At 29.4% G+C, this 17,313-nt stretch overlaps 1 protein-coding gene across 1 annotated transcript in view; it reads left to right on the forward strand.

Moving 5' to 3' along the window:
* The first annotated feature begins 788 nt into the window (after positions 1-788).
* LOC111637006 (EP300-interacting inhibitor of differentiation 3-like) overlaps positions 789-17,313 on the forward strand; it is a 24,665-nt gene continuing 8,140 nt past the window's right edge. The window contains exons 1-8 of the mRNA XM_023382410.1: positions 789-992; positions 2,532-2,612; positions 2,983-3,113; positions 3,198-3,340; positions 7,964-8,066; positions 10,630-10,720; positions 11,123-11,214; positions 16,823-16,871. Coding sequence (XP_023238178.1) covers positions 875-992; positions 2,532-2,612; positions 2,983-3,113; positions 3,198-3,340; positions 7,964-8,066; positions 10,630-10,720; positions 11,123-11,214; positions 16,823-16,871 — 808 coding nt within the window. The 5' untranslated portion in view covers positions 789-874. The remainder of the gene's footprint in view (positions 993-2,531; positions 2,613-2,982; positions 3,114-3,197; positions 3,341-7,963; positions 8,067-10,629; positions 10,721-11,122; positions 11,215-16,822; positions 16,872-17,313) is intronic.

Below are 17,313 nucleotides of genomic sequence, written 5' to 3' on the forward strand. Positions count from 1 at the left end.
GAATCACTGCGCTAGAACATAGCTGAGAAATCAGTATGCTCTCTCTCTCTCTCTCTCTCTCGTATCGGAGTTAACATAGAGTAAGAAGTGAGTAGTTTAGGTCGAAACAAGAATCAAGGCAGCAGGGGAGCGCTGGAGGTATGATTCTGAACGGTGACCATAGGCGAAGGTTGGGGTCACTGACAATAGCGAGGTTGAAGCCGACGTTTTCATCGCGAAAACGTGTACGTCGGACGTTCAGCGCCGCTTTCCTGTAAGCCTAGAAGTTTGAAAATGGCGTTTGGAACGTTAGTGGAATCACGCTCGACGTATCAAACGCCATTTCAAACTTCTAGGCTTACAGGAAGGCGGCGCTGAACGTCCGACGTACACGTTTTCGCGATAAAAACAACCTCTCTAATGATTCCATGAAACCGTCTAGCTTAACGGTTTCGATGAAACCGTTCAGCACTCGGATCAGTTCCAACAGTTCCAGTTTCAGCAGCGGAACTGGATCCCCCATTTCTAATTAGTATATCTGTCGTCTCTGATCGTGACAAAATAATGCCCACAATCCGAAAATCCAAAAAAAAAAATTATAATAATAATTAAGCTGACCAATCACGTATAATCTATAATATTAAAATACAGTACTTATTTTAAATATTTAATATTTTATATTTAAATATAAATATATTTATATACAGTATTTAAATTAAAGATAAATAAGAAAAATTAAAGTTTCGATTTGACTTAAATATTATAAATTTTTTTGATAGTTTGAAGTTTGTATCAAAGAGGGCGTCAAAGTTAAAATTTGTGCGCGGACTCTGGTGTGGATAATTGTGCATCAATCTAATTTGTAGTCGCGTGTGAATCGTAAATATCAATTAAGATGAATCGAAGTAAAAGAGATAATGACAGCGACTGCGAAGAAGAAAATTGGACAGATGATGAGAGAGAGCGTCGAAGTATAAGACATAAATACAGAGAAATGATCAACGATACTAAACGTAAGCTTTATATAATATTCACAAAGAGCAGGGTAATGTAATTTACGTTCGTAACATAAAAATACATGTTTTTAATAATTGGGGTAAGATCCAAGCACTGAATGAGGGGTTTCGCACCTCCCGAGAATTGTAGATCCCCTATACGAGCAAAAAGTCAAAGGAACCGGTACATGCGACCTTTCGCCAAATATTCGCCTACAAAGCTCAGTTTTTAACATGTATCGGTATACTGACTATTCTTCGTGCCACACGTCGTCAAAGCTTGCGATTGCTTGCCTTGACCATGTAGTCGTGTGCTTTGGTGCAAGCGATAGCGAGCACCTTGGTGCCTGAGCAGGGGTGAGCCTTCACCTCCCCTAAAACTATATAACATCAAAGTATTCCATTAACGGTTGAGTGGGTTACTCGAAGCTGGCATAGTCACATGGGCTACATAGTTAAATGCGATAATTTTAGTGGCGAGATGTGACTTGTGATCTTGTACGACCTGATTTTGGGGGCTGTAACTTGCAAAGGGTCGCTTGTGGAGTATGGTTCTTTTGACTTTTTTTGCTCCTGTGAGTATGCTCTATAGCTCTGATAAGGTCCCAACTGTCTCGTTCAGAGCTTAAATTGAGCCAAGGATATGATGTTAGAATGTCCAGTGCATGTACTGTACGCTTAAAAAAATAAAGCGATAAACTGCCAATGAATGAGATAGGCTTTTTCAAAATGTAATTAATAATTAGATACTATGCATCTATTCCAAATAATAAAGTATTATGTTTTTACATTTAAACTCAAATACTAATAAACATATATGGTAAAACTTTTCATCCTATAGTTTATTTCTTTATGTGTATAATAACAGCCACATTGTTATTATACATATAAAGAAATGTTCTTACCCCTGGTTTTTCTCAATTTTGTATCTATGTTCATTGCTTTTTGTAACCATATAGATCAAACTAAATTATTATTATTAATTTAGAATATTCAGTATCTACTATATCATCAGAGATTAGTTCTCTGATGATGATATAATAACAAACTAGAGAGAGTATAAATTTTACATAGTAGAACAATGGTTCTCAACCCATGTTTCACGAGTAAAAAAATTTTAAAGTTTTTATTGCAAATTTATTCCAATGTATTACAACATATTTCTTTATTTGTAAACAATTCCACGTTTACTATTTTATTCAATACAGCAAAGACATGGAATTGCTTATGGATTTTTGTATATACTGATGCAGATATGCAGATACTCCATTTAATGAAATGTATATGAATTGTGTTATGAGGTCTCAGAAAGGTTGAGAACCACTGTGCTAGAGTATTATATATTTAGACATAAGTATTCCAGTAAAGCAGAGTATTATTAATTTGTAGATTTCAGTTGCAGTTTTTGAGATTTAAATTATATATTAGTATTTACATATGATTAATTTTTAAGGTCCTATGTCAGAAATACTGGAATATGCTTTTTTCAATTGATGATAAAGTTTAAATTAAGATGTTTAATCTGTTTTAATAATGTTACAATTTTAATTTATATAGGACAGAGAGAAGAAATAACACACAGCAAATCAGATTTATTATCAGAAAGGTTAAATGAAGCAAATTTACTTTTCAAAAAAGGTATTCTATATAATAATAAATTGTTGTTATATTGTTATTTATATAATAAATATATTTAAATATATGTTATGCAAATAAATAACAATAAATAATGTTATGTTGTTATTTATACAATAAATAAAAATTGTTATTATATTGCTTAGCAATATAACAACAATTTTTATTTATTGTATTGTATAAATTAATTTTTAATTTTAATAATTTTAACATAGTTTTACTTTTAAATATTATTTTTCTTCAGTTCCATGCAAGGTTTTTACTCTTTGTTATTTTATTTTTTAGAATGAAAAGAAATAATTATTTTTAAAGTCAGTATTTTTTTATAGATTTTATTGGATAAAAAATAAATTTAAAATTAATTTTACTATAGTAAAGAAGACAAGAGAAGCAGCAATGGATTCACGTTTAATATACCTTTGTGCTGCTGCTGGAAAACAACAAGCTCAAGCCCTTCATACAGACTTTTTAACATTCCAGCCTTTAGAATTTGCAGAAAAATTAGTAAGATTCTAATATAGTATGCTTAGTAATATCATTAGACAACTTTATCAAAACATTTTGCAAAAGTGTTTATCATCATTTCAGATATCTTATTTAAGGCCAAATAGAATAGATACTGATGAAGGAGGAGGAAGTGAACAACCTTGTCCCTTATTACCTGAACATTGGATTGAATTTGGAAAACAATTTCATCCACTCATAAATAAATCACCATCTTTTCATTACATGTAATTAAATTTTTTCAAATCTATATGTATGTATGTATGTATATTGTATTCCATCTTCAAATTAAATTAGAATAAAGCAACATATAATGGTTTTTTGGAGTAAATATAAAGATAGGTTGATAAGTGTTTTTGAGCTTATTGCTTGAATTTGATTCAAGATGATCAGTAAGCTTCAAAGCACTTAACAAATTTTATAGAGGGTGTCAAAAAAGTTGCAGTGCAGTGAGAAATTTTTACATTAATGCTATATGTACAGTATTATATACAAAACCTATAAGTTGTTTGTAACACCATGTGGTGAACTAGTCTGATATCAAATTGACAACTTACAACTTAAGCAGGGTCTTACAGGTACCTGTAAGACCCCACTGAACATGGGGGATGTGTTCCTAGACAACAAAGCACTAAGGAAAACAGCATTAAATGAGGTCATTTTAACATAGAGTAAATAGGGCTAGGGGAACATGCAACCAAAAATAAACAAATTTTACTTTAATTTTAAGTTATTTTTATATTAATTTGTATAATAATATATGTTAAATAACACATAAACATATGCACACAGAAATATAAACTTCATTTTTTGTGACGAAGGTCCTGACTTTTCTGAAATTCTTATTCTTTTGCAATAAAGTTGTGAAGTTTCATTTATTGCTTTTTTCTTTCCTTAAGCAAATGTCAGTAGCAGATTGCATCCAAAACGCCTCATTTTGCTTTTGCACTCCTTTCAAAAACTGGATCATTCGCTACAATTTGATCAACGCTTTTGGTTATCTTAGCAAACTTTTAGTAAGGAAATCTTTAGAGAAATTTTTTGGGTTCTTCATTTTCAGAATCTCTATTTTCCAGTTTCACATGAATTCCATGTTCTGCCAGTTCTTGAAGGTCATCGTTGGTAAGGCTCTCACCAGAAACCTGCTGTAACTCCTCAATAGCCTTCTTGTCTATATCTCCTAGTCCTGCTATATTGATTTAGGTTGAGTTTGATTAACCTAACAATACAGCGATAGGCTCTTCTCATTGAGAATGCTTGGATACCTTCAGCCATAACTTCTTCCACACTTTGTTCATGCATTTATCAGTTAATTCTTGCCAAGTGAAGTCGATATTTCCTATGGCATCCATGATGTTATACTTTTACCAAAATTGCACCAAACAAACATAGATTTAAAGAAAGTACACCTTTTTGACATCTTTTGCTGATTGGTTTGTGTTCACAAATAATTGTATTATATACGAATCAATGAAATGCTGCGATAATTTAAATCAGCGTAAATTTTGAGCTTGTTTTAGGCTTTGAGCAGACCGCATTATATTGAATCAGTGTTAAGCAGGGTTTTACTGTATTATGTGCAATACCGTGCATATAACTTTACTGTCATTACAAACTTCTGACTGCACAGTAACTTTTCAGACATTCAGTAGCTGTATCTATATTTATTCAAAGAAAGCATTATTTGTTACAATATATTTTCTGTAAATTTTACATTTGTTTTGATTCTAGTTTTGTATCATATAAACTAAAATAATTAAAAGTAAGTTGGTTAAAAAAGACCTAATTAACCACAAATATTCATTTCAATTTCAAATTGACTGACAATATGTAAATTTTTAATAAAATACAAAAATACAGAATATATAAAATGTCTTTGGATATCTGCCTTTACAATTACCAACAACAAACAATCTTCATCTACAGAGAGAATCTTTTTATAGTAGTCTCTGCAATAATGCTATTTGGTTAAAACTTCTTTTGGTGACATTGCCATTGGTAAAAAGCAAATAGTTTATTTCAAATTTCATTATTGCAAAGGCATAGCCTCCATAAAAAGGTTGTCTCTGTAGATGAAAATTGTTTGATCAGGATCAGTATCAGGATGATTTTATGTAGATTGACAATTTGAATATTTCATTTAATAGTTCTTTTGTTTTTATTGATTTAATAATTTAAATTAAAAATCTGTGGAGTATAACTAAAGAAAAACTTTCTATGCTTAAAAAGGTATTAATAATTTAGTGTATAAACAAATTTACCAACAACACATTCCAAGTCATTCATTTCAGTTCATCTCATTTCAGTCACTACTACTGAAATTATTAAAAAGAAATGTTGCACATGTAAATAATTAATTGATGTACAGGTATCCTTCATTCAACTTGGTTTTGCTCTAATATAGTTTGAGAATTGGAGACATCCCCATACAAAACATTACAATTTTTAAATGAAAACACTGTCATTTTATATTTTTTATTCAAGCAAGCATGCATGTTGTATCATATTTGCCCATGGATTTTAGAATATTGAAATTTTCGATGGTGTTTCATGCCTTTTACCTAGTTTTCTTTAATGAGAACTGATTGTACAATTGTATTCTTCCTTGTCCTAGCTACTTATTCTTCTAGCTTGCCTGTAAATCAGGTGTTACTGTTGTTGGTGATAGGGCTCTAAATGAACCCAAAAGACTGTCACTGTGTTTTGTTTTTTACAAATTAAATTAAAAGTTGCTTCATAAAAAGATTAAATTTTTAAAGATTTCTTAGGCAAATGCAAGCAAATGAAAATATCACATTTTATGAAAAAAATAGTGAAAAAGCAAGATGCTGATACTTCAGATTAAGGTCAACAGAAAAGTTTAGATGACAATATTTTGCCAAAAAGAAAATGTTTTCATTTAATGGTATTTAGCAGTGAAGAAAAAATTAATGTTAATATGCAATATTTTTTATTGCAATTGTTAATTATTGATTGTTTTAATAAACATATTTCTCTTAATTACAAAAAAGAATAGTATACTCTTGCTAACTTATGAAACCTAACCCTATGTTTTGTACTAGTTCTTTCTTTCACACAGCATGGATTTACATAACACAGTACTTTTTCAGAATCTAACTACTGTATTAAATGAGATATCTGTATATGAAATTTAGACATAAGTTGTTGTAGAATAGGATGAAAAGTTTTGTCCTTTTGCTTGAAGAAATACTAGTTATTCAATATGTTTTTATAACAGTTTGTTTCTTTAACATTATCTAAGAAACTAACATCTTGTTTTCTGATAATACTATTAGTAATAATAACATAACAAAACAACACAATACATATTATCTTGTTTTATATACATGATGACCTGAAACTTTGTACATCCACACAAGAACAGCTAAATCATCTACTAGAAATTACACACACTACTCCATTGACATTTAGATGGAGTTTGGCTAGATACTTCAAAACACTTCACATAGAAAAAAAAATCCTGAAGAAAGGTAATTTTGCACTGAGAAATGAAGATGTCATTGAATCTGTGGATGAGGGTAAAGTCTACAAATATTTAAGATTCCAACACACCAAACTCACAGAACATTCACAAATAAAATAAAGACTAACAAAAGATACAACAATAGATCAAACCGATTACTAACAACACAGTTGAATGCAAAACATGCATTCATTTAAAGCAATCAAAGCATATGTTATTTCAATACTCTCATATTCAGTTTGAGTTCTATAATTGGCATACACAGAACTAGAACAACTCCAAAGGAAAACATAAACAACATTAAAAAGCATAATCATACTCTAAGACTGGCTTATCCTTGTAAAGAGGGTAAATGAGGTTTTACAGATATAGTAAATCTTTGCTGCAAACAAATACAGAAACTATGAGAGATTTTTTACAGAAACAAGAAGCATCACAATAACACAAAGTTGTAACTCTGCAGACAAAAACAGCATACTATTAAACTTACATAATACTGACTTGGATCTAACATGGTATATAAGAGGCATATACAGATAGATATGTGCCATACATACCAATGTCATAACACAGTTCTGGATCAGAAGAGCTCTGCAATAAGCAGTAACAATCTCAAATGTGTCAAATGATGGCTGACTTGCAAATGTTTTTGAGTCAGAAAGATTCATTATTGTCATACAATTGATTTGATATACTAGGTCATAAGTACAAAAAAACTACAGGAAAACATTTTAGAAGAAACAACACTTACAAATGACACTTGTAGGAAATGTCATGTATGAAGCTATTCATTGAATTGTAAGCTTTGCACACAAACATAAACTATTACAAACTCAGAGAGAAGTCAATATTCGCAGTTAAGACAATCAAACATGAAATACAGAATATACTATGACTAATCATAATAAAAGACAAAACAATCTATCATAACAGATCTGATATCACATTCATTGACAAACAACAAAATCACATACATCATGGACATAACTGTACCAAATTCCCATAACATACAAATTGCATACACTGAAAAAATTAGTAAATGCTCTAAACTTGCTCGTGAAATAAGTGCCTAAGCAGAATAGATAAGATATTTATTGTGCTTGTAGTTCTTTCTTGTACAGATATATACCACATATGCAACACAAAAATCTGAAAACATTAGTGCTTCAAATCAACAAAACTTCATATATAGTAGTAAGAAAATTCTTAATTACAGATACATAAACAAACAGCATGTGAACAAAATAATTTTTCCTGTAGATATGCCTTGATCCAGCATAGCACTAGGCATTAGCATAAACTGAGTAGTTTACGTTCCAATAACATCATAATAATAAATTTATGAGTATTAATATTTATTTTCAAGATATGGATCCTTTGAAATTGGTGATGTACAAGCCAAAGGAAAACGAAAACCAATGAAGAAAAAAGACAAAGATGCTCCAACCAAAGCTATTACTCCTACTACAGTAAGAATTCAGAGTTTTATAATTAATTGATTTGTTTTAATAAGCTATACCAATTATAATTTTAAGAAATCTAAAAACATTGTACATAACTGTTGGAAACTTGCAATGTTAGAAATGTTTCTTATAGATGTTTTTTAGGTTGCTGTAGTAAGTCACTGGGGTGATTGTGGATGTGTTGTGTGTCTATTGAGGGAGTGCAGATAGCTCTGTTGTACATATCTATAAATCTTAAATCTTTTGAGGTTTGATTTAAGTCAGTGAATTCATTAAATTTATATATTTTTTTCTGTTTTTGTCATTTGCTCTTCAGCTATAGAGTTTGCAATGAAGACAATGCAAATTTTTAATACAATTTTAGCATTATTCTTACACTCATAAAATAATAGGATATATTAATATAGTTACCATATAAAATTTATGATTCAGAAAAATACATAATCCAGAATATTTCACACTAGATTAAAGAGGCTTAATTATATATTATGGTATAGAAATCTTAATATAATTATATTAATACAGAAATATTTTATATTTTTGGTTTTCTGTATTCTATTTCTGTATTCAAAATGTATTAGATATTTATTTCATATAATTCTTGCATTCTGAAATTGGCCAGATTATGGCATGAAAAACACATATTTTAGTATTGATGCTATTTCAATAAATTAACATTAAAGCTATTGATTAGATCAGGTTAGATTTAATTAGCAGAATGTTATTCTAATTAGCAGTTCAAATCCAATGTTAAGTAGTTGTCTGCTTTTCATCTTAAGATAATATCATATATAATTATAAAAAACATTATTTATTCAATATTTATATAATCTGATATGAAATATTTAAGAAAATTATTTAAATATCAAAAATTAAATGCAGAAGCTGGATAAAAATAAGGAGAAAAAAATATATAAACAATCATAAATATCAGCATAAATTGTTCAGTAATGAATGCTTTTGATGTGATATAGCCTGATGAAGACCTTTGAATATCAAAAGTGTTTCTTATTATGGGATTCATGTTTTGTGTTTATTTAAATATATTTCAATTTTAGAAAATTGGTTGAAAAATTAAAATACTTTTTTTCCTACTTGGCATATTGTGAATTGTAGACAAATAGCTTTCTTAATAATAATAAAATAAATTTAAAAGTATTTAACAGTTTCATTGTGAAAGATGAAGAAAATTGACAGTATAATGTTTGTTTTATTAAAATCTCTTGAGTATTTTCTATCATTCTATAGTTGTTGACTATAAAATATTCTAAAGGCTGAATGATGCTTATTAATTCTTTGTTTAAACAAGGAAGATCATTAAATAATTAAGCTGAAGAAATTATATTTAATATCTATGGCTAAATAGAGGTAGGGAAATTTGAAGAAATAAAAGAAGTTGTATAAATTGAGAAGCAAATTCTGTCACAAAATACTTCAAGAGATTAGAGAATTCTTGAAGCTAATGTTTTCAGTTGCAACCTAAAATTTCATAAACACAAGGTCTTCCAAAAAAAATGTTACCGAAGTTTAAATTATTGTAATTGTGTTAATTATTATCTGAGAAAAACATACTCAAATTCTTCCTACACTCAGTATTGCTTATCCATTGTCACTCCTCCCATGGTAGCTACAATTCTACAGCTTCTGCAAATTACTCATGTTGCACAATGATGAGTGATTCAAACTTTGCAAACTTCAGAACACAAAACACCTCTAAATACGGAACCTGTTACCGGTGTAATTACACCGGTAACAGGTTCCGTATTTAGTATTTCATCCCCGGTGTCAGAGTGAAGTGTAATTTACAAAACACCTCTATTGTGAAGTCATGATTTTCATTTACAGTGCTTCCTGCTAGTAATATACAACACATTTGAATGCAGATGGGAGATGAAACTTGGACAGTTATTCTATTGGTTGGTGTACTGTACATTCACATACTTCTCAGATAATAATTAACATAATTACAGTAATATAAGTATCTTATCTGTATTATCAATTAATTTGCAGTAAATAACTGTGTACCTCATTGGGCTTCTCCGTTATAATTACAGATTTATCATACACATCTTTTCAATTTTTTATTCAATCAACACAAAATTTCCCAGAATGCATTTCTGCCTGTTCAAAAGCTCTCTTCAGCCAGTTGAATGTATATATATTACCTGGCTGAAGAGGGCTTTTGAACAGGCTGAAATGCATTCTGGGAAATTTTGTGTTGATTGAATAAAAAATTGAAAAGATGTGTGTTAAATCTGTAATTATAATGGAAAAGCCAATGATGCTCATAGTTATTTATTGCAAATTAATTAATAATTACAGTAATTTAAAATGGTAGCATTCTTTTTAAAAGATTCTGTACAGCTAGATAGGCAGACCTAGCTAACTAGATGAATTTTTTGTTAAAAATATAAAATTATCAATTTCAAATACATTTAATTAATTTCAAATGCATTAAATATAATTTTAAATAGATACAGTTTTTATGATCATATTAAATTTTATAAATGAATTATTCACAGCAGTAAATATGTAATTTTAAAAATTGATATATTGAATTGTTCAATAGGTAAATTCCTTGGGTAGCAATAATGAGACTACAACTGAAGAGGTGGAAGAAATTTTAAAACTTTTGCAAAAAATCTATGTTAAAAATAAACGTAAGTCATCTATCTTTAGCTCAGTTTACACTGTCGTATGAACCGCTAAGAATGAATGAAATGAACAGTTATGAGCATTGTTTACATGATGCAAAGTTAGGATGTGTTGACTAGAAAGGTTTTGAATACTAATTGTGAAAAGTTTATTGGTTGAACAATTTGAAGTCTGGCAAAAGTTAAGATAGTCACAACTTTTAATGAATTGGTTGAATGCTCACCGGAAGGTGATGAACTGGCTATTTGTATTCACTTTGTAGTAGTTCATATGCCAATGTGAATCTAGCATTAGATATAGCATCTTATTTACAAGTAGTGGTGAATAACAATGTAACAATATTTAAAATTAACATTAATATGTATGTTTACATTTAATATACATTTTATTAAAATTAAATATTTCAGATGAACCAATTTGTTATTTTGAATTTGTGACTGATCCCGAATCATTTTCTCATACAGTGGAAAATATGTTTCATGTTTCCTTTCTTGTGAAAGTAAGCTATCCAATTTTTCATTTTTTCAATTAATCAACATCTGATTTGGCATTTTTTAAGTACAGTAGAGCGTCGTTTATCCGAAGGTCGGTTATCCGAAGGAATTCCAGTCGACAAATTTAAATTTTCGCCAGTGCTGTGGCACTGCAATCTTTGGCTATGTCTTGGGCTACTCAAATATTTTACGTTTTTGATACTAAATTAACTTCTGAAGTATAATTTTTTATTGTTTTTATATTTTTCAATATATTTATTTTGTTTGTACAAAATAAAAAAATAATTTTTAACAATACAATAGTCTTCGTTAGGCTTAACATCGAGGAAAATTCAACGTGAAGCGACACGCAGCGGAGAAAAATTTCAACACGGGATAAATTAATATATTTTTTCGTACATAATTGGTTATCCGAAAAATAAGTTATCCGAACAACCCCAGTCCCCAATTGATTCGGATAAATGACGCTCTACTGTATAATAAATGACAAATTATCTAATTTACAATTTACATTTAATTCTAATTTACATTAAAGAATTTTTGGAGAATTAAGTTAATATCATCATTAATAATCCAAATAATTTGTTATTAGTAATATTATTAATGACAAATATAAACCTCTTGATAAATTTGATAATTAAATAATTTTACATTCAGCTTGTGTTAATATAAATTACTAGGGGAACTGTAATTAGTTTTCTTTATTGAAAGTTTGTATTAATGAGTTTCAGAGTCAAGGCCAAGGTTGTATAATTTAGGGAGTTAAGGTTTAATGGATGATTGAAATCTCTAAAATATAATATAGTATTTTGAATTAATTTATTAAATAAAGTTAAATAAAATTAAATTCATTAACAAAAAAAAATTCTGAATGATTTTTCAAATCAAACAAAATGACAAGGGGACAATATTTGCTATTTAAGTGTAAAATGGTGAAACAAAACAAAGTTAAAAGAAATTCATAATTTTTTTTCTGTTGAAGATTATTTTAAAAAGTAGAAAATATTTTTGGTACCAAGAGTAAAAAAAAACCCAAAACTGGCATCATCCCAATATGCAAACTAGCATGTGTTTGCTAGTTTGCATATTGCATGTAGCATATATGTAATATGCATATTACATATAGCATGATGGGACTGCCTCCATTTAAAGGAGTGGGTGTCCTTAAAGTTTAAACATATTTTCTGAGTACAGTAAAATGGTTTGCTAAAACCAGAAGTTTGAATTGCTCTACAATTGGAGGTTGAAACTATCTTAGTTTATTATGAGGTAAAATGCATTCTACTCAAGTTAGAACATTTATTACAGTACTCATTTTTTATTGTTCACATCAAAAAGTGCAAAAAGTAACCATAACTTGAAGTAGGATTATTTCCTGAGGGTAATTTGCAGTTTGATTTAATGAATTCTGATAAAAGTTTTGTTTGCGTTATTGCATTAAAATTAACATAGTGACAATGGTATTTTGCAGGTGAAAATGAACAGGGCAATGGCAAAATTTGCTTTAATGGTGTTCACTTTAAATCAAGTTGACTGTATTTAGTTTTATAAATAAGTTAAACTATTTGTTATATCCTATATGTTTTGATTTATAAACTTATTCAAATAGTTTAATTACATCACTCTCTAATAAAATACTTTTAACTTATAATAGAGTGATGCTCATAAACTACAAATAGAAATCATAAAAGAGTTCAAATACAATATGATTGCAATTTAAGTGATCTTACATAATTTTACTTTCATTGCTGTTATAACATTGGAAAGTATAAATTTGTAATTGTGTCAAAATGACCCTCTGGGTTTTTTTTTTTCAAATCTCAATGTTTTGAGATCCCTGAATCAAACAAAGAAAAAAATTTCTGATGAGTGTTTATTTGTTTGTTCATATCTATTGCATTTAATATCTCTGGAATGGGTGAAAATTAAGAAATGAAATTTGGCATGGTAACTTGTATATAAGGGGCATTGATGCTATTAAATTTTGGAGTACAGAACTCAAGGATGGGGAGATAGAGAGATGTGTCACATCTTGAGTCTGATCAGACTTAATGAAAATTGTATTCATTATTGGCATTTACAATATTTTTAAAAAGTTGTCTCTATTCTCAAAATTAACTCTTTATTTGCCTTTTTATAATAATTAAATATAAAAGTTATTTTTTTAGGAACATCTCATAACAGATAGGTGCCACACAATTTTAACTTTTGAGCTAGTGTTATAATATTTTTTGAATGAAGATTTTTATCATAATTCAAGAAAATTACTTTTTTAAGTTTTTGATTTTACTTATATTTTATATCCTAGTATAATTGAAAATTATCAAACTTCCTAATGGTCCCCTTAACCTTTTGTTCAAGTGCTAGGAAAGTTGAGCAAGAGCCTTTGCCGGCTTTTTTAAATAACATATTACCTATTTATCAAAACTCATATAATCAGATCTGTAATATAATTTATATTTGCTAATTTTTGTTTCTTATAATTTATTTGTTTGTTTGTTTTGCTATGTTTTTAAAATTAAAATTAATGTAAGAAGTACAATTTTGTGCAAGATCAAAAATGCCTTTAGTTAATAAATAAATTTTATAAAACAACACATTATAATATGTTTTTTTATCTCTTATCTGTACTTTTTTCTTATAATATACAAATAACATTCAATTGAATTTGTAAGCAAGTAATTTTTTTTCCATGTAATACATGTAAATTTTCATTATAAGTTTCATTTAAATTTATCTTACTAATAATATTTAACATAATTGTAATTTACTTGCATAAAATAAGCCAAAAAAGATTGTTGGATTAATGATAATATTAATTTTTAGAATATAAGTCTTCAAATTTTAATGCATTTCTGTGGGATGGTTGCTATTTTTCTATATCTTCATTTACACATATGCTCCAGCATGTTCATAAATGAAAATTTAGGAAAATAACATACTTCATTAAATTTTATACAGAGATTATGATTATGATTTATCTTTAAAGCTCTATATTGGATATCATAAAAGTTTTATAATAGTAATGAAATTTTATTCTTTCAAATAATTTATATATATAAACATGTGTATGTATGTTAATGTGTTTTATGTATATAGTGGAACCTGGTTAACTTGGACAGAAATAACTTGAAGTCATTCTCTTTCCCCATTGTCTTCCCCCATGCACATTTAACATATGCATAGGCATTCACATGTTAAATCAAACATGTTAAGTTGAATTCCTCAAACTGTAACTTGAATGGAGTTTTGATACAGCATTTTAATAAAATTTCTCTAATTTTAATTTAAATAAAACTAGCAGGAATCTGTCAAAATTGACTGTTTTATTCAATTATAATACAATCATGAGCTCATTTAAAAGTTGTCATTCTACACAAAAATGATCAGTATAGCAAATGTTTTCTGAATCCATCTATAGGTGATTCCATCTGCCTGTTCCTGATGCCATGAGGCTTCTTTCAACTTTGCATCCAGGTCCCAGGGTGGCAATTTAGCATTTTTAAGACAGACCAATTGAATTCAATTGATGGGGATTTGGATTAATGGTGATGGTAGTGGTGGCCCACCCCATGCCATTCACTTCACAAATAAAACTTTTAGACCTAAAACAATCAGACATTCTAGTTTATTTCAGAATTTAAAAAATATAGAAGAAACCTAGTTGTCTTCAATTCTGTCATGTCCAGTAACCAGGAACAAAACAGTCTTCCTTTGCAGAGATTACCTCTTTTATTAGAGAATACACGCTACAAATTATGTAAAACAGTTAATCAATGATGTTATCAAAGAACATTTTAACTGTTTTACATAATTTTCAGAGGTTTAGCCTCTAATAAAAGGTTGTCTTGCAAAAGAAGAATGTTTTGTTCCTAGTGATTGGACATGACGGAATTGGAGATGACTTGTTTCTTATTATTTTTTAAATTATAAAAATACTGTTTGCCATTTTAATTGAAATTTATTTTGGTACTTTTTGAAATACAATATTTTGAGTCATCCTTTCAAAGTGAACAAACATTGAGGTCCAGGTGTGAAATTTTTACTGCTGTGTTGTTTATGGTCAGGATCAGAAAAGGCCACATAAAGCTTACCATGACTAAAACTGTCTCTGGTAAATAAATACCAACTTTATTGAGTCTGTCCTTGAATTGTCAGGACAAATTCCAGAATTATGGGGAAATTGAAGTTGTTTAATTGTTAAAGGAAAAGTGCCATCATTTTGAGTTAATGGTATCCGAGGAAGCATATGAAAATAATTCCACAGTGTTCACCCATGAGGATTTAATGTTAATTATGTTGTTAAACACACCACATATAACTAATCTCATTCTATTAACCAACTCTTTTTTAGTGTTAAGGTTCCTGATGAGCATGACTTCAGCTCTGATCTTTAATGTTAACTTTTGTGGTGGAAGTCCACTCATCTCAATTGTGTGTAGAAATTCTATCAAGTATCTCATGTGCTTATTCTGGTCATTTGAAACTTGCTGTACAGTATAAGCTCAAATACATTTTCTCTTCTCCAAACAGGGAAGCAACAATTCTATCATTTGTGTCTGTACAGTGCAAATTCTTTGGACACAAAATGGCTGTTACCACATTTCATCAAGTGTTAGTGAGTTGTTGTCTGAGGTAAAAATTTCTTTTAGAGATCATCTTGACACAGCATTTCTTGTGTACACATGACTGAACCTTCAATCATTGCTTGCTCTTTTTTGCTGATCAACCTCTGCCATCATTCTGTAACAGCATATGAAGGGGTTCACCTCAGCAATCATGTCATGCAGCATCATCATTAGGATTGCAAGTTGCATCTCTAGACATTCTGATGGCTGTTGCTTCTGCAGTGTCTATAATGTAAAGCTGAGTATATTATCATTTGTCAGGTATGTCAGGATGTAAAGATTTGTAATGATGCTGCCCATTGATATTAAGCATGTACTATACAGTCTATGGCCTTCTGAAGCTATGGTCTTATTGGCAACAAAGGAAGCAAATGACAATACACTGTTCTCAAATATCTCTTCAGCAGCATCATCTATATGGTAAGAGCTTTAATTTTATATCTGAACCGTATATTTGGCCATGGCCATTTACTCAAACTAAGTTAGAAAAGCTGAAACCCTCTTTCAATTAATATATAGATAATTAATGTTTATCTACAATTCATCATATAACAGTCATCAAATAAACTAATCACAAATTTTCTATAATGCATGGGATATGTTTGTGATAAAAAAATATAAATCAGATTAATTCTAGGCACAAAATATCACAATTAAAAAAATCCTTATTAAACACTTAGGAGTGAATGGAACAACTATTTAGCAAAGCTTTTCTCAGTAATGTATTTAACCATTTGGTTAAATGTTCTCAAGTTTCTGGACAACACCAAGAGGCTTACATTGACACAATGATTCTATCTAACAAGACCCATGGAAATATTATGGGTCACTAATAAACCAATGCACAAAATCTTGATTTTTAGCCAAACCTCCATAATTCTAAACTTTTTAACTTTAAGTCCAAATTTTTTTTCCTTTGACCAATTTGAGTTAACCAGGTTACACTGTATTTTAAATCATATATTAATTTATATTAATATTTCAGGATGGTGTTGTAAAAATATATTTGGATGATGATAATCTGCCAGTAATTGGTAAGAATATTTTTATTAGCATTTTACAAAAAATGATGTGTTTGAAAAAATGTAATTTCAAGTAACATGGTAAATATGTATATATACAGTGGTGATATTCAGCGGGTTCGCACAGGTTCGGCCGAACCCGTTGTTAACATTTTCAAAGTTTTCCGAACCCGTTGTTAAACACACGTAACATTTCTCAGTGGTTTTGTTTCTTTTAAAAAATATATTAAAATATATGTATTATACTCTGTAACACTACTAAACTAGAGCCTTATTCCCTGTTCGCCTGGTGCAACCTCCATCGATTGTCTCAATCTCGACTGAAACGAGGTTCAATCGCGATCGACTCGAGAGAGTGCTCGAAACTATAGATCCAGTCATAAGAGAGATCCCACAATCCCACGCGCGCGAGAAAATACAAGATGGCTGCGGAACACGTGTCGGGCTATCGACA

The sequence above is a fragment of the Centruroides sculpturatus genome, unplaced genomic scaffold (assembly GCF_000671375.1).
Source record: "Centruroides sculpturatus isolate CEXI.00-Female unplaced genomic scaffold, Cexi_2.0 scaffold927, whole genome shotgun sequence".
Classification (NCBI taxonomy): Eukaryota; Metazoa; Arthropoda; class Arachnida; order Scorpiones; family Buthidae; genus Centruroides; species Centruroides sculpturatus.